Source organism: Convolutriloba macropyga, chromosome 4, assembly GCF_964194025.1.
Source record: "Convolutriloba macropyga chromosome 4, txConMacr16.3, whole genome shotgun sequence".
Classification (NCBI taxonomy): Eukaryota; Metazoa; Xenacoelomorpha; order Acoela; family Convolutidae; genus Convolutriloba; species Convolutriloba macropyga.
This window is the reverse complement of record NC_134471.1, coordinates 19820723-19840693: the sequence shown is the minus strand read 5'-3', so window position 1 is coordinate 19840693 and position 19971 is coordinate 19820723. Positions and strand designations below refer to the sequence as shown.

The following is a 19971-nucleotide window of genomic DNA, read 5'->3' as shown; positions in this document are numbered from 1 at the left end:
GAGAAAAGAAAGTGATAAAAAAGTGAAAAAAGAGGAAGAAAAAGTGAGAAGACAAGGTGAGAAAAGAAAGTGAGAAAATAAAGTGAAAAGAAAGTGAGAAAAAAAAGCGAGAAAAGAAATTGAGAAAAGAAAGTGAGAAAAGAAAGTGACAAAAGAAAGTGAGAAAAGAAAGTGAGAAAAGAAATTGAGCAAAGAAAGTGAAAAAAGAAAGGAAGGAAAAGTGAGAAGACAAAGTGAGAAAACAAAGAGAGAAAAGAAAGTGAGAAAACAAAAGAAAGTGAGAAAACGACGAAAAGAAAGTGAGAACAGAAAGCGAGAAAAGAAAGTGAGAAAAGTGAGAAAAGAAAATTAAAAGAAAGTGAGAAAAGAAAGTGAGAAAAGAACGTGAGAAAAGAAAGTGAGAAAAGAAAGTAAGAAAGGAAAGTGAGAAAAGAAGATGAGAAAAAAAGTGAGAAAAGAAAGTGAAAAAAAGGAAGGGAAAGTGAGAAGACAACGTGAGAAAAGAAAGTGAGAACAGAAAGCGAGAAACGAAAGTGAGAAAATAAAGTGAGAAAAGAAAGCGAAAAAAGAAATTGAGAAATGAAAGCGAAAAAAGAAATTGAGAAAAGAAAGTGAGAAACTAATGTGAGAAAAGATAGTGACAAAAAAGTGAAAGAGAGGAAGGAAAAGTCAGAAGACAAGGTGAAAAAAGAAAGTGAGAAAAGAAAGTGAAAAGAAAGTGAGAAAAGAACGTGAGAAAAGAAAGTGAGAAAAGAAAGTGAGAAAAGAAAGCGAGAAAAGAAAGTGAGAAAAGAAAGAGAAAAAAGAAAGTGAGAAAAGAAAGTGAGAAAAAAAGTGAGAAAAGAAAGTGAGAAACGAATGTGAGAAAAGAAAAGGATAAAAAAGTGAAGAAAGAGAGGAAGAAACAGTGAGAAGACAATGTGAGAAAAGAAAGTGAGAAAAGAAAGTGAAAAGAAAGCGAGAAAAGAAATTGAGAAAAGAAAGTGACAAAAGAAAGTGAGAAAAGAAAGTGAGAAAAGAAAGTGAGAAAAGAAATTGAGAAAAGAAAGTGAAAAAAGAAAGGAAGGAAATGTGAGAAGAAAGTGAGGAAAGAGAGAAAAGAAAGTGAGAAAACAAAAGGAAGTGAGAAGAAAACGACGAAAAGAAAGTGAAGAAAAGAGAATGAGGAAAAAAAGTCAAGAAATGAAAGAGAAAAGCAAGTGAGAAAAGAAAGGAAAAAAACTGAGAAGACAGAGTGAGAAAACAAAGCGAGAAAACACAGTGAGAAAACAAAGTGACAAAAAAGAGAGAGAACAAAGTGAGAAATGAAAATGAGAAAAGAAAATGAGAAAAAAAGCGAGAAAAGAAAGTGAGAAACGAAAACGAAAAGAAAGTGAAAAAAATGAGAAAAGAAAGTGAGAAAAAAAAGTGAGAAAGGAAAGTGAGAAAAGAAAGTGAGAAAAGAAAGTGAGAAAAGAAATTGAGAAAAGAAAGTGAAAAAAGAAAGGAAGGAAATGTGAGAAGAAAGTGAGGAAAGAGAGAAAAGAAAGTGAGAAAACAAAAGGAAGTGAGAAGAAAACGACGAAAAGAAAGTGAAGAAAAGAGAATGAGGAAAAAAAGTCAAGAAATGAAAGAGAAAAGCAAGTGAGAAAAGAAAGGAAAAAAACTGAGAAGACAGAGTGAGAAAACAAAGCGAGAAAACACAGTGAGAAAACAAAGTGACAAAAAAGAGAGAGAACAAAGTGAGAAATGAAAATGAGAAAAGAAAATGAGAAAAAAAGCGAGAAAAGAAAGTGAGAAACGAAAACGAAAAGAAAGTGAAAAAAATGAGAAAAGAAAGTGAGAAAAAAAAGTGAGAAAGGAAAGTGAGAAAAGAAAGTGAGAAAAGAAAGTGAGAAAAGATAGTAAGAAAAGAAAGTGAAAACAAGAAAGGAAGGGAAAGTGAGAAGACAAAATGAGAAGAGAAAGTGAGAACAGAAAGCGAGCAAAAAAAGCGAGAAAAGAAATTGAGAAAAGAAAGTGAGAAAAGAAAGTGACAAAAGAAAGTGAGAAACGAAAGTGAGAAAAGAAAGTGAGAAAAGAAATTGAGAAAACAAAAGAAAGTGAGAAGAAAACGAAGAAAAGAAAGTGAGAACAGAAAGCGAGAAAAGAAAGTGAGAAACGAAAACGAAAAGAAAGTGAAAAAAATGAGAAAAGAAAGTGAGAAAAAAAAGTGAGAAAGGAAAGTGAGAAAAGAAAGTGAGAAAAGAAAGTGAAAAAAGAAAGGAAGGAAATGTGAGAAGAAAGTGAGGAAAGAGAGAAAAGAAAGTGAGAAAACAAAAGGAAGTGAGAAGAAAACGACGAAAAGAAAGTGAAGAAAAGAGAATGAGGAAAAAAAGTCAAGAAATGAAAGAGAAAAGCAAGTGAGAAAAGAAAGGAAAAAAACTGAGAAGACAGAGTGAGAAAACAAAGCGAGAAAACACAGTGAGAAAACAAAGTGACAAAAAAGAGAGAGAACAAAGTGAGAAATGAAAATGAGAAAAGAAAATGAGAAAAAAAGCGAGAAAAGAAAGTGAGAAACGAAAACGAAAAGAAAGTGAAAAAAATGAGAAAAGAAAGTGAGAAAAAAAAGTGAGAAAGGAAAGTGAGAAAAGAAAGTGAGAAAAGAAAGTGAGAAAAGATAGTAAGAAAAGAAAGTGAAAACAAGAAAGGAAGGGAAAGTGAGAAGACAAAATGAGAAGAGAAAGTGAGAACAGAAAGCGAGCAAAAAAAAGCGAGAAAAGAAATTGAGAAAAGAAAGTGAGAAAAGAAAGTGACAAAAGAAAGTGAGAAACGAAAGTGAGAAAAGAAAGTGAGAAAAGAAATTGAGAAAACAAAAGAAAGTGAGAAGAAAACGAAGAAAAGAAAGTGAGAACAGAAAGCGAGAAAAGAAAGTGAGAAAAGTGAGAAAAGAAAATTAAAAGAAAGTGAGAAAAGAAAGTGAGAAAAGAACGTGAGAAAAGAAAGTGAGAAAAGAAAGTAAGAAAGGAAAGTGAGAAAAGAAGAAGTGAGAAAAGGAAAGTGAGAAAAGAAAGTGAGAAAAGAAAGTGAAAAGAAAGTGAGAAAAAAAAGCGAGAAAAGAAATTGAGAAAAGAAAGTGAGAAAAGAAAGTGACAAAAGAAAGTGAGAAACGAAAGTGCGAAAAGAAAGTGAGAAAAGAAATTGAGAAAAGAAAGTGAAAAAAGAAAGGAAGGGAAAGTGAGAAGACAAAGTGAGAAAACAAAGAGAGAAAAGAAAGTGAGAAAACAAAAGAAAGTGAGAAGAAAACGACGAAAAGAAAGTGAGAACAGAAAGCGAGAAAAGAAAGTGAGAAAAGTGAGAAAAGAAAATTAAAAGAAAGTGAGAAAAGAAAGTGAGAAAAGAACGTGAGAAAAGAAAGTGAGAAAAGAAAGTAAGAAAGGAAAGTGAGAAAAGAAGATGAGAAAAAAAGTGAGAAAAGAAAGTGAAAAAAGGGAAGGGAAAGTGAGAAGACAACGTGAGAAAAGAAAGAGAGAAAAGAAAGTGAGAAAACAAAAGGAAGTGAGAAGAAAACGACGAAAAGAAAGTGAAGAAAAGAGAATGAGGAAAAAAGGTCAAGAAATGAAAGAGAAAAGCAAGTGAGAAAAGTGAGAAAAGAAAGGAAAAAAACTGAGAAGACAGAGTGAGAAAACAAAGCGAGAAAACACAGTGAGAAAACAAAGTGACAAAAAAGTGAGAGAACAAAGTGAGAAATGAAAATGAGAAAAGAAAATGAGAAAAAAAGCGAGAAAAGAAAGTGAGAAACGAAAACGAAAAGAAAGTGAAAAAAATGAGAAAAGAAAGTGAGAAAAAAAAGTGAGAAAGGAAAGTGAGAAAAGAAAGTGAGAAAAGAAAGTGAGAAAAGATAGTAAGAAAAGAAAGTGAAAACAAGAAAGGAAGGGAAAGTGAGAAGACAAAATGAGAAGAGAAAGTGAGAACAGAAAGCGAGAAAAAAAAGCGAGAAAAGAAAATGAGAAAAGAAAGTGAGAAAAGAAAGTGACAAAAGAAAGTGAGAAACGAAAGTGAGAAAAGAAAGTGAGAAAAGAAATTGAGAAAAGAAAGTGAAAAAAGAAAGGAAGGAAAAGTGAGAAGACAAAGTGAGAAAACAAAGAGAGAAAAGAAAGTGAGAAAACAAAAGAAAGTGAGAAGAAAACGACGAAAAGAAAGTGAGAACAGAAAGCGAGAAAAGAAAGTGAGAAAAGTGAGAAAAGAAAATTGAAAGTGAGAAAAGAAAGTGAGAAAAGAACGTGAGAAAAGAAAGTGAGAAAAGAAAGTAAGAAAGGAAAGTGAGAAAAGAAGAAGTGAGAAAAGGAAAGTGAGAAAAGAAAGTGAGAAAAGAAAGTGAAAAGAAAGTGAGAAAAAAAAGCGAGAAAAGAAATTGAGAAAAGAAAGTGAGAAAAGAAAGTGACAAAAGAAAGTGAGAAACGAAAGTGAGAAAAGAAAGTGAGAAAAGAAATTGAGAAAAGAAAGTGAAAAAAGAAAGGAAGGAAAAGTGAGAAGACAAAGTGAGAAAACAAAGAGAGAAAAGAAAGTGAGAAAACAAAAGAAAGTGAGAAGAAAACGACGAAAAGAAAGTGAGAACAGAAAGCGAGAAAAGAAAGTGAGAAAAGTGAGAAAAGAAAATTAAAAGAAAGTGAGAAAAGAAAGTGAGAAAAGAACGTGAGAAAAGAACGTGAGAAAAGAAAGTGAGAAAAGAAAGTAAGAAAGGAAAGTGAGAAAAGAAGATGAGAAAAAAAGTGAGAAAAGAAAGTGAAAAAAAGGAAGGTAAAGTGAGAAGACAACGTGAGAAAAGAAAGTGAGAATAGAAAGCGAGAAACGAAAGTGAGAAAAGAAAGTGAGGAAAGCGAAAAAAGAAAGTGAGAAATGAAAGCGAAAAAAGAAAGTGAGAAAAGAAAGTGAGAAACTCATGTGAGAAAAGATAGTGACAAAAAAGTGAAAGAGAGGAACGAAAAGTCAGAAGACAATGTGAAAAAAGAAAGTGAGAAAAGAAAGTGAAAAGAAAGTGAGAAAAGAAAGTGAGAAAAGAAAGTGAGAAAAGAAAGCGAGAAAAGAAAGTGAGAAAAGAAAGAGAAAAAAGAAAGTGAGAAAAGAAAATGAGAAAAAAGTGAGAAAAGAAAGTGAGAAACGAATGTGAGAAAAGAAAAGGATAAAAAAGTGAAAAAAGAGAGGAAGAAAAAGTGAAAAGACAAGGTGAGAAAAGAAAGTGAGAAAAGAAAGTGAAAAGAGAGTGAGAAAAGAAAGCGAGAAAAGAAATTGAGAAAAGAAAGTGAGAAAAGAAAATGACAAAAGAAAGTGAGAAACGAAAGTGAGAAAAGAAAGTGAGAAAAGAAATTAAGAAAAGAAAGTGAAAAAAGAAAGGAAGGAAATGTGAGAAGACAAAGTGAGAAAAGAAAGAGAGAAAAGAAAGTGAGAAAACAAAAGGAAGTGAGAAGAAAACGACGAAAAGAAAGTGAAAAGAGAATGAGGAAAAAAGTCAAGAAATGAAAGAGAAAAGCAAGTGAGAAAAGTGAGAAAAGAAAGGAAAAAAACTGAGAAGACAGAGTGAGAAAACAAAGCGAGAAAACACAGTGAGAAAACAAAGTGACAAAAAAGTGAGAGAACAAAGTGAGAAATGAAAATGAGAAAAGAAAATGAGAAAAAAAGCGAGAAAAGAAAGTGAGAAACGAAAACGAAAAGAAAGTGAAAAAAATGAGAAAAGAAAGTGAGAAAAAAAACTGAGAAAGGAAAGTGAGAAAAGATAGTAAAGAAAGTGAAAACAAGAAAGGAAGGGAAAGTGAGAAGACAAAATGAGAAGAGAAAGTGAGAACAGAAAGCGAGAAAAGAAAATGAGAAAAGAAAGTTGGAAAAGAAAGTGAGAAAGGAAAGTGAGAAAAGAAAGTGAGAAAAGAAAGTGAGAAAAGAAAGCGAGAAAAGAAAGTGAGAAAAGAAAGCGAAAAAAGAAAGTGAGAAAAGAAAGTGAGAAAAGAAAGTGAGAAAAGAATGTGAAAAGAAAGTGAGAAAAGAAGGCGAGAAAAGAAATTGAGAAAATAAAGTGAGAAAAGAAAGTGACAGAAGAAAGTGAGAAACCAAAGTGAGAAAAGAAAGTGAGAAAAGAAATTGAGAAAAGAAAGTGAAAAAAGAAAGGAAGGAAAAGTGAGAAGACAAAGTGAGAAAACAAAGAGAGAAAAGAAAGTGAGAAAACAAAATGAGAAAAGAAAGTGAAAAGAAAACGACGAAAAGAAAGTGAAGAAAAGAGAATGAGGAAAAAAAGTTAAATGAAAGAGAAAGGGAAGTGAGAAAAGTGAGAAAAGAAAGGAACAAACTGAGAAGACAGAGTGAGAAAACAAAGCGAGAAAACACAGTGAGAAAACAAAGTGAGAAAACAAAGTGAGAGAACAAAGTGAGAAAAGAAAGTAAAAAAAGAACGTGAGAAAAGAAAGTGACAAAAGAAAGTGAGAAAAGATAGTAAGAAAAGAAAGTGAAAACAAGAAAGGAAGGGAAAGTGAGAAGACAAAATGAGAAGAGAAAGTGAGAACAGAAAGCGAGAAAAGAAAGTTGGAAAAGAAAGTGAGAAAGGAAAGTGAGAAAAGAAAGTGAGAAAAGAAAGTGAGAAAAGAAAGCGAGAAAAGATAGCGAAAAAAGAAAGTGAGAAAAGAAAGTGAGAAAAGAAAGTGAGAAAAGAAAGTGCGAAAAGAATGTGACAAAAAAGTGAAAAAAGAGAGGAAGAAAAAGTGAGAAGACAAGGTGAGAAAAGAAAGTGAGAAAAGAAAGTGAAAAGAAAGTGAGAAAAGAAGGCGAGAAAAGAAATTGAGAAAAGAAAGTGAAAAAAGAAAGGAAGGAAAAGTGAGAAGACAAAGTGAGGAAACAAAGAGAGAAAAGAAAATGAGAAAAAATGAGAAAAGAAAGTGAAAAGAAAACGACGAAAAGAAAGTGAAGAAAAGAGAATGAGGAAAAAAAGTTAAATGAAAGAGAAAAGGAAGTGAGAAAAGTGAGAAAAGAAAGGAAAAAACTGAGAAGACAGAGTGAGAAAACAAAGCGAGAAAACACAGTGAGAAAACAAAGTGAGAAAACAAAATGAGAGAACAAAGTGAGAAAAAAAGTGAAAAAAGAACGTGAGAAAAGAAACTGAGAAAAGAAAGTGAGAAAGGAAAGTGAGAAAAGAAAGTGAGAAAAGAAAGTGAGAAAAGATAGTAAGAAAAGAAAGTGAAAAAAAGAAAGGAAGGGAAAGTGAGAAAACAAAGTGAGAAGAGAAAGTGAGAAAAGAAAATGAGAAAAGAAAGTGACAAAAGAAAGCGAGAAAAGAAAGTGAGAAAAGACAGTGAGAAATGAAAGCAAAAAAAAGATAGTGAGAAAAGAAAAAGAGAAAAGAAAGTGAGAAACGAATGTGAGAGAAGAAAGTGACAAAAAAGTGAAAGAGAGGAAGGAAAAGTGAGAAGACAAGGTCAGAAAAGAAAGTGAGAAAAGAAAGTGAGAGAAGATAGTGAGAAGATATAGTGAGAAAAGAAAGTGAAAAAAAGAAAGGAAGGGAAAGTGAGAAGACAAAGTGAGAAAAGAAAGTGAGAAAAGAAAGTGAGAAAAGAAAGCGAGAAGAGAAAGTGAGAAAAGAAAGTGAGAAAAGAAAGTGAGAAAAGAAAGTGAGAACAGAAAGCGAGAAAAGAGAGTGAGAAAAGAAAGTGAGAAAAGAAAGCGAGAAAAGAAAGTGAGAAAAGAAAGCGAAAAAAGAAAGTGAGAAAAGATAGTGAGAAGATATAGTGAGAAAAGAAAGTGAAAAAAGAAAGGAAGGGAAAGTGAGAAGACAAAGTGAGAAAAGAAAGTGAGAAAAGAAAGTGAGAAAAGAAAGCGAGAAGAGAAAGTGAGAAAAGAAAGTGAGAAAAGAAAGCGAGAAGAGAAAGTGAGAAAAGAAAGTGAGAAAAGAAAGTGAGAACAGAAAGCGAGAAAAGAGAGTGAGAAAAGAAAGTGAGAAAAGAAAGTGAGAAAAGAAAGCGAGAAAAGAAAGTGAGAAAGGAAAGTGAGAAAAGAAAGTGAGAAAAGATAGTGAGAAGATATAGTGAGAAAAGAAAGTGAAAAAAAGAAAGGAAGGGAAATTGAGAAGACAAAGTGAGAAAAGAAAGTGAGAAAAGAAAGTGAGAAAAGAGAGCGAGAAGAGAAAGTGAGAAAAGAAAGTGAGAAAAGAAAGCGAGAAAAGAAAGTGAGAACAGAAAGCGAGAAAAGAGAGTGAGAAAAGAAAGTGAGAAAAGAAAGTGAGAAAAGAAAGCGAGAAAAGAAAGTGAGAAAAGAAAGCGAAAAAATAAAGTGAGAAAAGAAAGTGAGAAACGAATGTGAGAAAAGAAAGTGACAAAAAAGTGAAAAAAGAGAGGAAGGAAAAGTGAGAAGACAAGGTGAGAAAATAAAAGTGAGAAAAGAAAGTGAGAAAAAAAAGTGAACACAAAGTGAGAAAAGAAAGCCAGAAAAAAAATTGAGAAAAGAAAGTGAGAAAAGAAAGTGAGAAACGAAAAGGAGAAAAGAAAGTGAGAAAACAAAGTGAGAGAACAAAGTGAGAAAAGAAAGTGAGAAAAGAACGTGAGAAAAGAAAGTGAGAAAAGAAAGTGAGAAAGGAAAGTGAGAAAAGAAAGTGAGAAAAGATAGTAAGAAAAGAAAGTGAAAAAAAGAAAGGAAGGGAAAGTGAGAAGACAAAGTGAGAAGAGAAAGTGAGAACAGAAAGCGAGAAAAGAAAATGAGAAAAGAAAGTGACAAAAGATAGCGAGAAAAGAAAGTGAGAAAAGAAAGTGAGAAATGAAAGCGAAAAAAAGATAGTGAGAAAAGAAAGAGAGAAAAGAAAGTGAGAAACGAATGTGAGAAAAGAAAGTGACAAAAAAGTGAAAGAGAGGAAGGAAAAGTGAGAAGACAAGGTGAGAAAAGAAAGTGAGAAAAGAAAGTGAGAAAAGAAAGTGAGAAAAGAAAGTGAGAACAGAAAGCGAGAAAAGAAAGTGAGAAAAGAAAGTGAGAAAAGAAAGTGAGAAACGAATGTGAGAAAAGAAAGTGACAAAAAAGTGAAAAAAGAGAGGAAGGAAAAGTGAGAAGACAAGGTGAGAAAAGAAAGTGAGAAAAGAAAGTGAACACAAAGTGAGAAAAGAAAGCGAGAAAAAAATTGAGAAAAGAAAGTGAGAAAAGAAAGTGACAAAGAAAGTGAGAAACAAAAATGAGAAAAGAAAGTGAGAAAAGAAATTGAGAAAAGAAAGTGAAAAGAGAAAGGAAGGAAAAGTGAGAAGACAACGTGAGACAAGAAAGTGAGAAAAGAAAGTGAAAAAGAAAGTGGGAAAAGAAAGCAAGAAAAGAAAGTGAGAAGAGGAAGTGAGAAAAGAAAGTGAGAAAAGAAAGTGAGAAAAGAAACTGAGAAAAGAAAGTGAAAAAGGAGAGGAAGGGAAAGTGAGAAGACAAAGTGAGAAAAGAAAGTGAAAAAGAAAGTGAGAAAAGAAAGCAAAAGAAAGTGAGAAAAGGAAGTGAGAAAAGAAAGTGAACATAGCTGGCAGATTGCCAGAAAATAGCCGCAATAGATTCGTAGATCGGCAGTCTAAAAAAACAGTAAAAAAGACAGACAAAAAAATTTGTCTTTTCATTGAAGGCTGATCTGGTATATTTTGATTAAAAATCTGTATAAGTTATTGCTGCCTCTATTAGCTGATCTCAAATAACCTTCATTTAGAGTGACACACACCCATTTGATCTTATCTCTTTGAGTTAAAGTAAATAAAAGTCAATTTCAAAGTGAGGAAGTCATTTTTGAGAGTGAGGTAAGTCAAGTGTGACCAAAAATTTAATCACGCGAATGAACAAAAAAAACTCGCTCCACTAAGAGCGAAAAATGACGTCACGCATGCAATTCAGTTGAAATTGCATGAACGAATGAACAAAAAGTGGCTGTGACGTCATATGGTCGTAACAAAAATCATGACGACGAAATAAAAAAAACCAAGAGAAGGCCAATAATAGCCCCAGCTATCGCTGTGCGGCTATTAAAAAAAGAAAGTGAGAGATGAAAGCGAGAAAAGAAAGTGAGAAAAGAAAGTGAGAAAAGGAAGTGAGAAAAAAAGTGAGGGTACCCGGCACGGATTCGAACCCTCGCCCCTCAGAATAGCAGTCCTCCATCTTACCAACTGCACTATAACGACTACAAACCACCATTTCTCACAATTGCTTATATCGTATCAGTAACATATTTCAGATTGAGAGCATTTGAGATCACACAAAAATCAAAAAGTAAAGCGTGAAAAACTTAGTTGAAATCTAAGAGTGTTCTAGAATAGCGCAGAATCTGTAAAGCTAAAATTTTGCAGAAAAACACACGTTTACAATACGAACTTCAAACTTAGTTCGAGAGAATTCAAAAAACACGTAGAACCCAGGACAGTAAATCCTCCCTCTGGGCGAGCATACTTTTAAGCCCACTTAGCCTCGTGGTAACTGCACCTGACTTTGAGCCCTTTAGGTCATTGACCTCTCTCGATATGTTCGCTTAAACATGCTACTCAATGCGGCTCTTAAACATGCGCTTCGAGAGGCCCCTTAAACATGCAAAAATTTTGTCCCACTTTAGAGCTCACGCGTTTAATATATAGGATGCACTACACAAAACAAGTTATTGACATTTTGTTGTTATCTTCTGTTATGCCGCGCACAAACGAGACAACCTGCACATCAGGAGGGAAAGACATACGGAAATAATAATGCATTGATTTGATTTCTCGCACCTGGAACTCTGCGATGCTTGAGATGAAGTCTGAGCTCCTTTAACCTGACTTTGCGCATTGTTTGTAAATGGCGCAGAGCACAACATCGCCAACTCGTCCAGGGAGCTGCTAGGGTTTGAACCAGAGTTGCTCGGATGAGGAACCACTGACTTTGGACCGTTGGCAGTTTGGTTACTAGTTCTGAAATTAAACCGAAATTTTTGACGAATCATAAGACTTTTAAGACGTTCAGTGTCAGTTTGCAGATATGAGTTTCATTCTCATCGTTAAGCATTTCCATACAATACAATTTTTAGGAAATTGCCCAGTTTTTTAGGTTGTGGAAGAGGCTAGAAATTTCATATGATCAGAGCCAAATTAAAACTGTTTCATAGAAATCGATCGGTAAATTTGCTCTGAAAAATATCAACAAATCCACAACATCACAACAAAACAAACAACTTACTTCTCAGTTCTCACAGCACCTTGACTACTTTCGTTGTTCTCCTGAGAATTCTGACTAGCAAACTTCCCACTGCACAGAAATCCGATATCTTCGGGGTCAAATATGGCATTTTCCCCAGAAGATGGTCTGAATTTTGTCACATCAGTTTTGGTTCCATCGTTAGCTTCATTTCCACAGTCCGCAATCAGTTTCGATACCTAGGAGGATAACGGTTTGATTTTACATTCCATTACTCAAGTTTAACGATGAACCAAAAAAAACAGAAAATCATTTAACTTCATCTTTTCATCCCGTTTCTCGGTCTAATTTTCATTCCACTGCTCAAAAAGACACGCCACCATGTCGACTCTGAGTCTCAGAATGATAAAGTAAAAGCAAAGCTGAGCTTGAGATATTGAAAACCATGATGAAACTTGTAAAGGATTTTCAATCGCTTGGCGGGCTTTTAAAAATCACCCAAAAACATTAAATGGACAACATACCTCCTCGTCACATGTGATGTCATTGGACACAGCGTTTAACATGGGGTTGTTTTTGCTGCTGCTATCTGTGACTGGTGTGTTGGTGGATGGAGCTGGGGTGCTGACATTAGAGCTACTTTCCAGCAGACATTTGATCCAGTTGTCTCTCTCCTTCTCCAACTTGTCATCGTGGCGAGAGGAGCGCTCAGTCCGAATGAAGCTAAAACCAATTACAATCTGGTGAATCTTAATGTTAGCTCCACTTTACGCCTAGTAAGCCTGGGTCAGATCGAAAAGAGGTAAAAAAAACCTTAATCAACTCAAACAGATCAAATACACATTCGGTGTAAGATCAATGTGAATATAGCCGATAGATAGTCTGATAGATTTTCGGACCCATGACCAATGTTGAGATTAAAACACACACAGAAACAAAAGAACACAGGAATTGCACGACTTACAATCCAAAAATCGAATTAACCGAAGAACTATCGGCCTTGTTAGACGACCAGCCTTTGTGAAATAACCGTTCTTACAATGATTCCTTCGGAAAGCATACAAAAACTAGAAAGAAAATCAATGAGAGGAAATGTAAGAAAAATAAATTGAAATTTTGCCAAAACTTCACTTATGTTGGGGCTGAGCTTGATACGCATCTGACGCAAACACATTTAACGACGAATTCAATAGCTTAGTTAAAACAGAATGACAAAGCAAAATTTAACACAACATTCAATCAAAGCCCATGTATCCAGTTGATACACATGGCAATTTTATCCTAGTATTCATACTTGATTACCACACATGAAGTGAACCTCAAACGAAAACTCAAACACAAACTACTCTGCTATCGCTAAATCAGTATTGCGACGTATGCTAAACCTACGAAATCAACATTAATATCGCATCACACTTATTACGATCGGTTTGCAATGAAAATCTGCTCTTGGTATAAAAAATTCCATTATGGTTCTAGCTCATTAAAAATAGCCGGTAAATTGCCAGAAAATAGAGAAACCCTCGTTGACCCACTTGACGCGCAATAGGATTGAAACAGAAAAATTAAGAGATAGTCAAAGCGTCATTTTTCTAAGTTTCAAAGTGCTCTTATTTGGTGTGTAAATTCTGCATATTCGTTTAGATGCTATAATTACACTTAATTCGGCTTCTAAACTGAAGGTTATTAAGCATAATACTAATGCCAGCTAGCAATCGCTTTAATGAACTATGACAACCTAATGCTCTGACTTAATGACCGGGCTTTATATGTTTATCCCGTTTCTTTTGATTTTGCTCTTTTGACCTTGACTGTATTCACTACATTACGTAATTAAAACATACCCGGCAGATTGCCGAAAAATAGCCGCCGTTGATTCCAATAAGCATGATTGGGATTGAAAGAATAGATATTGGAAAAAAAAGATTTTTGTACAAAAACATTTTTTAAGTCCGATTTATTTTGATGGCATTTCGTAGTTGAACATAATTCTGTTTCTTAAAGAGAGGCTACAGGGGCTACTATCAATACCAATAAGCATCAGAGAGAGGTAACTAATACTTATAGGGACGACGTTCAAATAGCGGGCATCTAAAATTGAGCAGAATGAGAAAAAGAGAAACTAGCCAAGAGAAGTCAAAAAGATTTCACGCAAAATGTTGAAAAAGCGGCAAAATGAGGTAAAGCGAAACATTTTTTTGTTCGACGAAGTAAAAAAACATAGCAGGACAAGTCCTGACGTACAATTCAAAGAATTTTAATTGACTAAACAGAAAACTAGACCTAGAACGGACTATGAATGGATTGGAAAAACCATTTAGAAAAAAATCCGATCCAAAAAAATCTAAAAAACAGTAAAAATCAAAGTGAAATTGCCGCATGTTAACAAAAAACCACCAACGATAAGCGAATTTTTGTTCAAACACCGTATTCTCACTCTACTTTAAAATTATAGCGAAAAAATTTCACGCCGCAAAACCACTCGCTTTTTCGCTCCATTTCCTGTTTCGGCGTGACCAAAATCACTACTCCAATTTGACTTCAAAAATCATGAAAATGTGTGAACAGATCTTAAAAAAAAGACAGCGCCCCAATACAATTCAAATTCTTTGAATTGTAAAAAAAATAGGAGCGCTATAATAGCCAGCTGAGAAGATGAGGGCGGTTATTAATAAGTGAAAGAACTTAAAATCCATTCAGTTGAAACAGTGAGTGAAGTAAGTCAGAAGTAATTGTGACTTAAGTAAAACGAAAAACGTGATCAAAAGGTAACGCAAATTAAAAAGGAGAGCGCCTAAATAATAGCCGTTGCGAGGCTGACGACGGCTATTAACAAAAAACCATTAGATATTATTCAATTTTTGCATCATCAGAGTCTAACAAGACATGTTATCAATAAAACCAAGTGATAGGACAACGAAAATAAAAATATGGCCACGACTCCCTAAAATTTTATGCAAATAAGTATTTCAAAAAAGTATGAAAACTAATTGCAACATTCTGAAACCTTTAAATACATGCTTATAATTCATTAAGAGGAAGAGGAGAACTATTAAGTTCACTTAACAGAGTTGAGCATTGAAGTGATATCACAATAAGAAATATAACCAACTAACGTCGGACGAATTGGTCTCAAACGATCAGCTAGCTTCAGTAGTACCCTAGAAAAGCTAGTATTAGTGCGCGGGGAGTGAGCAGAGTGGGGGTAGGGTTGGGAGGGCTGGACGAGAGGGGGTGGGAGGGCTGGACGAGAGGAAAAGAATAAACCTTGACACCATGAAATTGTCTCAAGTCCGCTTTGGCGAATTTCACTCTTAGAGACTGGCAAGGCTCTAAGAAAGCTTAATGTCCTCCAGGCGTTACATATTTATTCCGTTTTTGAGTACGGAAAGTCAAATGGCTCAGACAAAAAAATTGAATCAAGCGAAAAATCGCATTAACTAAAGACCACAGAACCAATATAATTGCAACAAATTACGTTTGAGAGCAATAAATAACGAACACAGAAAATATTCGAAAATTCACTTTTACGAGAGTAAACAGTTTTAAATGTCACAAAAATCATCAACTGTCTATTTAAAGATTCAAACAACCTCTCTTAAGCAAAAACAGAAGATATCAATGACCACTGAAAAATATTCGAGAAAAAATCAAGAGAAAAACGGTGAAAAGAGCTGTCAAATTTCTTTAAGTGAAACTACCGCCGGCAAATAGCCGCCGTTGACGCATATCGGAATTGAAACATAAAATGAAGAAGGAAGAGAGAAATGTTTAACTTAGGTGTGCAATTTCAGATACAGTTAGTACTAATGTCAGCTCGAAACGCCTCTAAATGAATTTTGCTAACCTGATGCACTATGACATAATCTCGGACTGTATCATTTCATCCCGTTTCTTTTGATTTAGTGCTTTTGACATTGACCGTATTCACTACATTGCGTAATTCAATGAGTAAAAAAGTAAGTCACGAGTCAAATGCGAAAGTCGTGACTTATCTAAAACAAATAACGTGATCAAAAGGTAAAGAGAATAAAAAACATAGTAGGACAAGTCCTGGAATACAATCCAATGAATTCAACGAAAAATTTAGAACGACTGTACAATCGAACAATGCCTGCCAAAAAGACAAGCAGCCTCAAAAATTTAGAGAAAATAATCAAACTTAGCTAAGGTCGGGGTGACTGAGGGGGTCAAACTTTTCAGAATAGGAACACCCTAAGATTGTCTCCTAAAAACAGTTTAGGTGAATCGCAAATTTAGAGAATAGGAAGGCGTAAGGTTCTAAGGGAGCTACTAGGCCTCTTAGTGGCCTCCGACCACTACTTGTTCAGCTCGTTTCTGAGGATGAAAAGTCAAATGGGTCACACGAAAAATCGGTCGAGTGAAAATTGTAAAATCATTGCTAAAGCTCTTGGCGATTTAAAAAAGTTAATTCATTTAAATATACCCATCAACCTATGCACAAACTTTGAAAGTGTTTTATTGGCCACTGAAAAAATTCGAGAATAATAACACTTTTAAAAAAACAAACGAAAATCGCAAAATTATATAAAGTTTCTCATTTTCGCGATATTACAATGTACAAAAACATTTTTTTGTCTATAAGTAGCCCATCTACAAGACCAAAAAAAGTCTCGTCCATTGAAGATCGATAAACTCAGAAAAGGACGAAAAATTTTTTATAAAATTAAAAGCAATTGCAAATTTTGACGAATTGTCCATTTGGTTGTCTTCAGAAACTATCCCGTAACCAAAATCTCGCAAAAGACGTTGACTTTAAAAGCACGCAAAAATTGAAAAATTATCATTTTGCGTGTTTATGTTAGCAGTACCAAAACATATAGCTCACAAAATGGTCACAGAAAGCAATCATGTCTTGCAAAAGACGTTCATTCACTTTTAAAAACGTCTATTTGAGACTGCTCAAACAAAAACTTGAAAAATGACGAAAAAAAAACTTGAAAATTACACGGCTTCATAAAAGCATAAAATGAGCCTTTAACGTTGAATTAAGGCCTTCCCAGTAGCCGCACCACTCTAAACATTTGAAGGAATACTAAGGCCAGCTATGGGCCCCTAATGAAACTTATTGCCCACTGGACGTTACCTGTTTATTCCGATTTGAAAGATCAAAATCATGGCACAATGTATGAAAACATCTTACAAAAAAAGGACAGAACAACAATAAAATCCAAATCTTGGGTTGTAAAAAGAAGAGCGCCTAAATAATAGCCGTTGAGAGGCTGACGACGGTAAAAACAATTTGAATAAAAAACCGATTATTGGTTCGAAGGCCAATTTCATACCCCCCAAAATAAACAGTTTTCACTCCTTAAAACAACTCGTTCTCCTCGCTCCTTTTGCCTTGTCTCGGTGTGGAAAAATCACTACTCCAATTTTACTTCTAATTTTAAAAACCAAAAAATATGTGCGCAGATATTACAAACACACCCCGCAGATTAAGCCGCCGTTAATTCCCATAACCAAGATTGGGATTGAAAGAAAAGAACTAATGAAAAAAAATGATTTTTGTACTCAAACAATTTTAAAGTGCGAACATTTTGATGTCATTATGGAGCCGAACATACTCCTGTTTCGTAGTTAGACGACACAGGAGCTAGTATCGATACCAATAATCATTAGAGATGGTAACTAAGAACAAAATTCGGTCAACGGGCATCTAAAATTGGGCTTTATGGGTTTATCCCGTTTCTATTTCCGATTTCGTTTTTTGATACTGACTCTTTATTTTGAATTGCTTTCCTGAGCAACTGCTGTCTAAAAACCCTTTTAGCAGAATGAGAGAAGAGTGAAACTAGCCTAGAGAAGTCAAAAAGATTTCACGCAAAATGTTGAACGAGCTGTGAACTAAAGTAAAGTGAAAAAAAATTTAGTACGACGAAGTAAAAAAACATATTAGGACAATTCCTGACGCACAATTCGAAGAATTCTCATTGACTAAACAAAAAACTAGACCCAGAACGGACTATGAGTTACTTGGTAAAACCATTTCTAAAAAAAAAAACAGATTGAAAAATTTAAAAAAAAATCATTGTCAAAATGCCGCAGGTGAATAAAAAAACCACCAGCGAGAAATGGAAAATTGGTTCAAGCAAAAAACTAGGTCTAGAATGAACTATGAATGGATTGAGAAAACCATTTAGAAAAAAAACCGATCCAAAAAATTAGAAAAAAACAGTCAAAAATCAAAGTGAAATTGCCGCTTGTGAACAAAAAACCAGGCGCGAAAAAACGAATTTTTGTTCAAACACCGTTTTCTCACTCTACTTTAAAATTAGAGCGAAAAAAAATTCACGCAGCAAAACCACTCGCTTTTTCGCTCCATTTCCTGTTTCGGCGTGACCAAAATCACTACTCCAATTTGACTTCAAAAATCATGAAAATGTGTGAACAGATCTTAAAAAAAAAAAGACAGCGCCCCAATACAATTCAAATTCTTTGAATTGTAAACAAACAAAAATAGGAGCGCTATAATAGCCGGCTGAGAAGCTGAGGCGGCGATTAAAAACTGCCAAACAAATTTCTCTGGTCGCACTAAGTCCGCGCTTCTTTCCGACAATTAACTGCTTGAATTCTATCTTGTTCATTCATTGTCTTGTAGAAAAACAAAAAAATTTTGGTTGCAAGAATTCTATTAACACCTTCTTCGATAGTACCAATTCTGTTTTAGATAACAGTGCTTGTTAATAATTACTTGGTAGCCTGTATATACATCGAATTATATTCTGCAGTTGAACAACTAAATTTAAACTTACCCATCTTCGTCAAACAAGTTCGACTGGCTGAATATGGACTCGCTGTCATCTCCATCTGCACTTTTGCGACTTCCAGCTGTGCGCGAGGAATCTGTCCGGTTCAGCACTGGTCTGAATATACTGTCATCTAAGCCCATCGTCTAAACATACCAGAAGCTAAACTAGAGTATCTAAGAGAGTGAGTTGAAAATTTCATCTGAAAATAGGAATAGCTGTCTCTTAAAGCTATAGAATTATAAAGAATATGAAGCAAATCCTGAAATGAAAACAAATACTCAACATTTCTACCCGTTCAATGAATGGATGATTTGACGGTTCTGTATTTCGCTGACTTCCCCGCCGCATTCTGTGATAAAAGTGCCGTGGTTGTTGCTTTAGCTGCTGCACAGGCCTGCTCACCGCATTTTTAACTGGTCACCTGGTTTACAATTTTATTATACTCAATGATAAGATTATGAGTAGTGTGATTGCCTGATCACAAGTTGCACACAAGTTGCAAGTGGTGTAGGCTATTCTGCATGATGGGTGACATTGAGACATTGGGTTAAAGGGACAGAAAAGACATCGTCATACGCGGATTACTCTGCGATGCCCTAGGGTTTGACAGACGGTATAAAGTCTAGAGAGTTAGATATTTCTACTGTTCTTCCCACAGGCCGGTTATCTTGAGGTCCGTTGGAAAATGATATTGAATCATCTGTTTCTTCGCATTTTTGAGAGCGCTTTCCAACGTTTGACTAGAGCCCACTCAAGTAAATATCTAGGCAGTATCCTGTTCTCACAAGACGAAAACGCGCAATAAGTGCCAAAATCGTTCCGTCACGGCAATTTTTGGGGCTTTAATGAGTTTATTAATTGCATGCAGACTGCGTTTCTGAAATTCCTTTGCTTCCGGTTTATTCATTCTTTATTGTTGGTATATCGTTTTGCGTCTTGGCCTAACTAATTGTACAATGTAGGCTATGTTGAGTTTTTCAAAACAAAAAGAAACTTTTTCAAAACAAAAAGAAAAAAAAACAAAACGGTGTTCAAGAAATTGCATAACCAGGAGTTTAACAGTTTCGAGCTACGAGCAGAAAATCAAATATCAATTTGAGTCATAATTTAATTTCATATCTGAGAGAAGAGTCTTTAAAATAACAAGGAGGCTCGGTCAATACACAACGAACAGCAGATATATTGTTTGGAGCAACAGAAAGTTGATGAGCTCTGTCAATAATGAGATTAATTTATCTGTTGACGTCAATGAGAACAAAAATTGGGAAGAAAAAATACATTTTTTTGTAAATTTAATTCAAAGACATTAAAACCGTTCGCAATAAACTAAAATCAGTAAATAGATGAATTTAAAAAACCATAGACGCAAATAAAATTTTAGGTTGTCAGGAATATGCCCAACAATAAAAAAAACGAAAATAAGAGGAAAAAACTCTAAATAGATTTTGCGAGAACGGTTTCGCAGCCATTAAAACTAAAAGCTATTCACTGAAATTTTAAAAAAATGTTCTTTTGCGCGTTCTTTCAAGGCCGATTGGAGCTGACTGTAATGGGATAAAATGAAAAAGAACACACTCAAATATATGCAAATATGCAAAAATCAAAACAACTTCGAATGAAGGTTCTTAGTAAGAAAACCAAGAAATCATGAGTTAAATATAAAATGTTTATTTTAAGTACTATATTACACTACAATTACTTTTTCAGTGCTCTTTACTTCAATTGGAATACGTTCTGGGCTGCATATATTGAGACAAAGCATCATGTGGACAGAAATCAGATAAAAAAAATTGGCTTGAATGACTTCTACTTCAGAACTTCAATGACATTTTCTTTAAAAAAATACCTTCAAAGTCATAATAGGCATTAGATAACTACTGACAGCATTGTATACCTCTTAAAGATTCCAACTGAACTTTCGATTAAAAAGACGAAGCGAAAAGAATGACAAATGAAGGCAAAACAAAAATCAATTAACGTTTACAAAAACCCATTTTCAAAGCTATAAAAACTGAGCTTTTCCCTGAACACTTAATAAACATTCATCTGACCTCATTTTGTTTTAAATAGGACCTCTCATTAATTGGGCAATGAT

At 34.3% G+C, this 19971-nt stretch overlaps 1 protein-coding gene across 1 annotated transcript in view; it reads right to left on the bottom strand.

Moving 5' to 3' along the window:
- LOC142338014 (uncharacterized) overlaps positions 1 to 19971 on the bottom strand; it is a 63764-nt gene that overhangs the window by 19943 nt on the left and 23850 nt on the right. The window contains exons 8-11 of the mRNA XM_075387647.1: positions 17880 to 18019; positions 11628 to 11826; positions 11146 to 11342; positions 10701 to 10880 (exon numbers count right to left, since the gene is read on the bottom strand). Of these exons, the coding sequence (XP_075243762.1) occupies positions 10701 to 10880; positions 11146 to 11342; positions 11628 to 11826; positions 17880 to 18019 (716 nt within the window). The remainder of the gene's footprint in view (positions 1 to 10700; positions 10881 to 11145; positions 11343 to 11627; positions 11827 to 17879; positions 18020 to 19971) is intronic.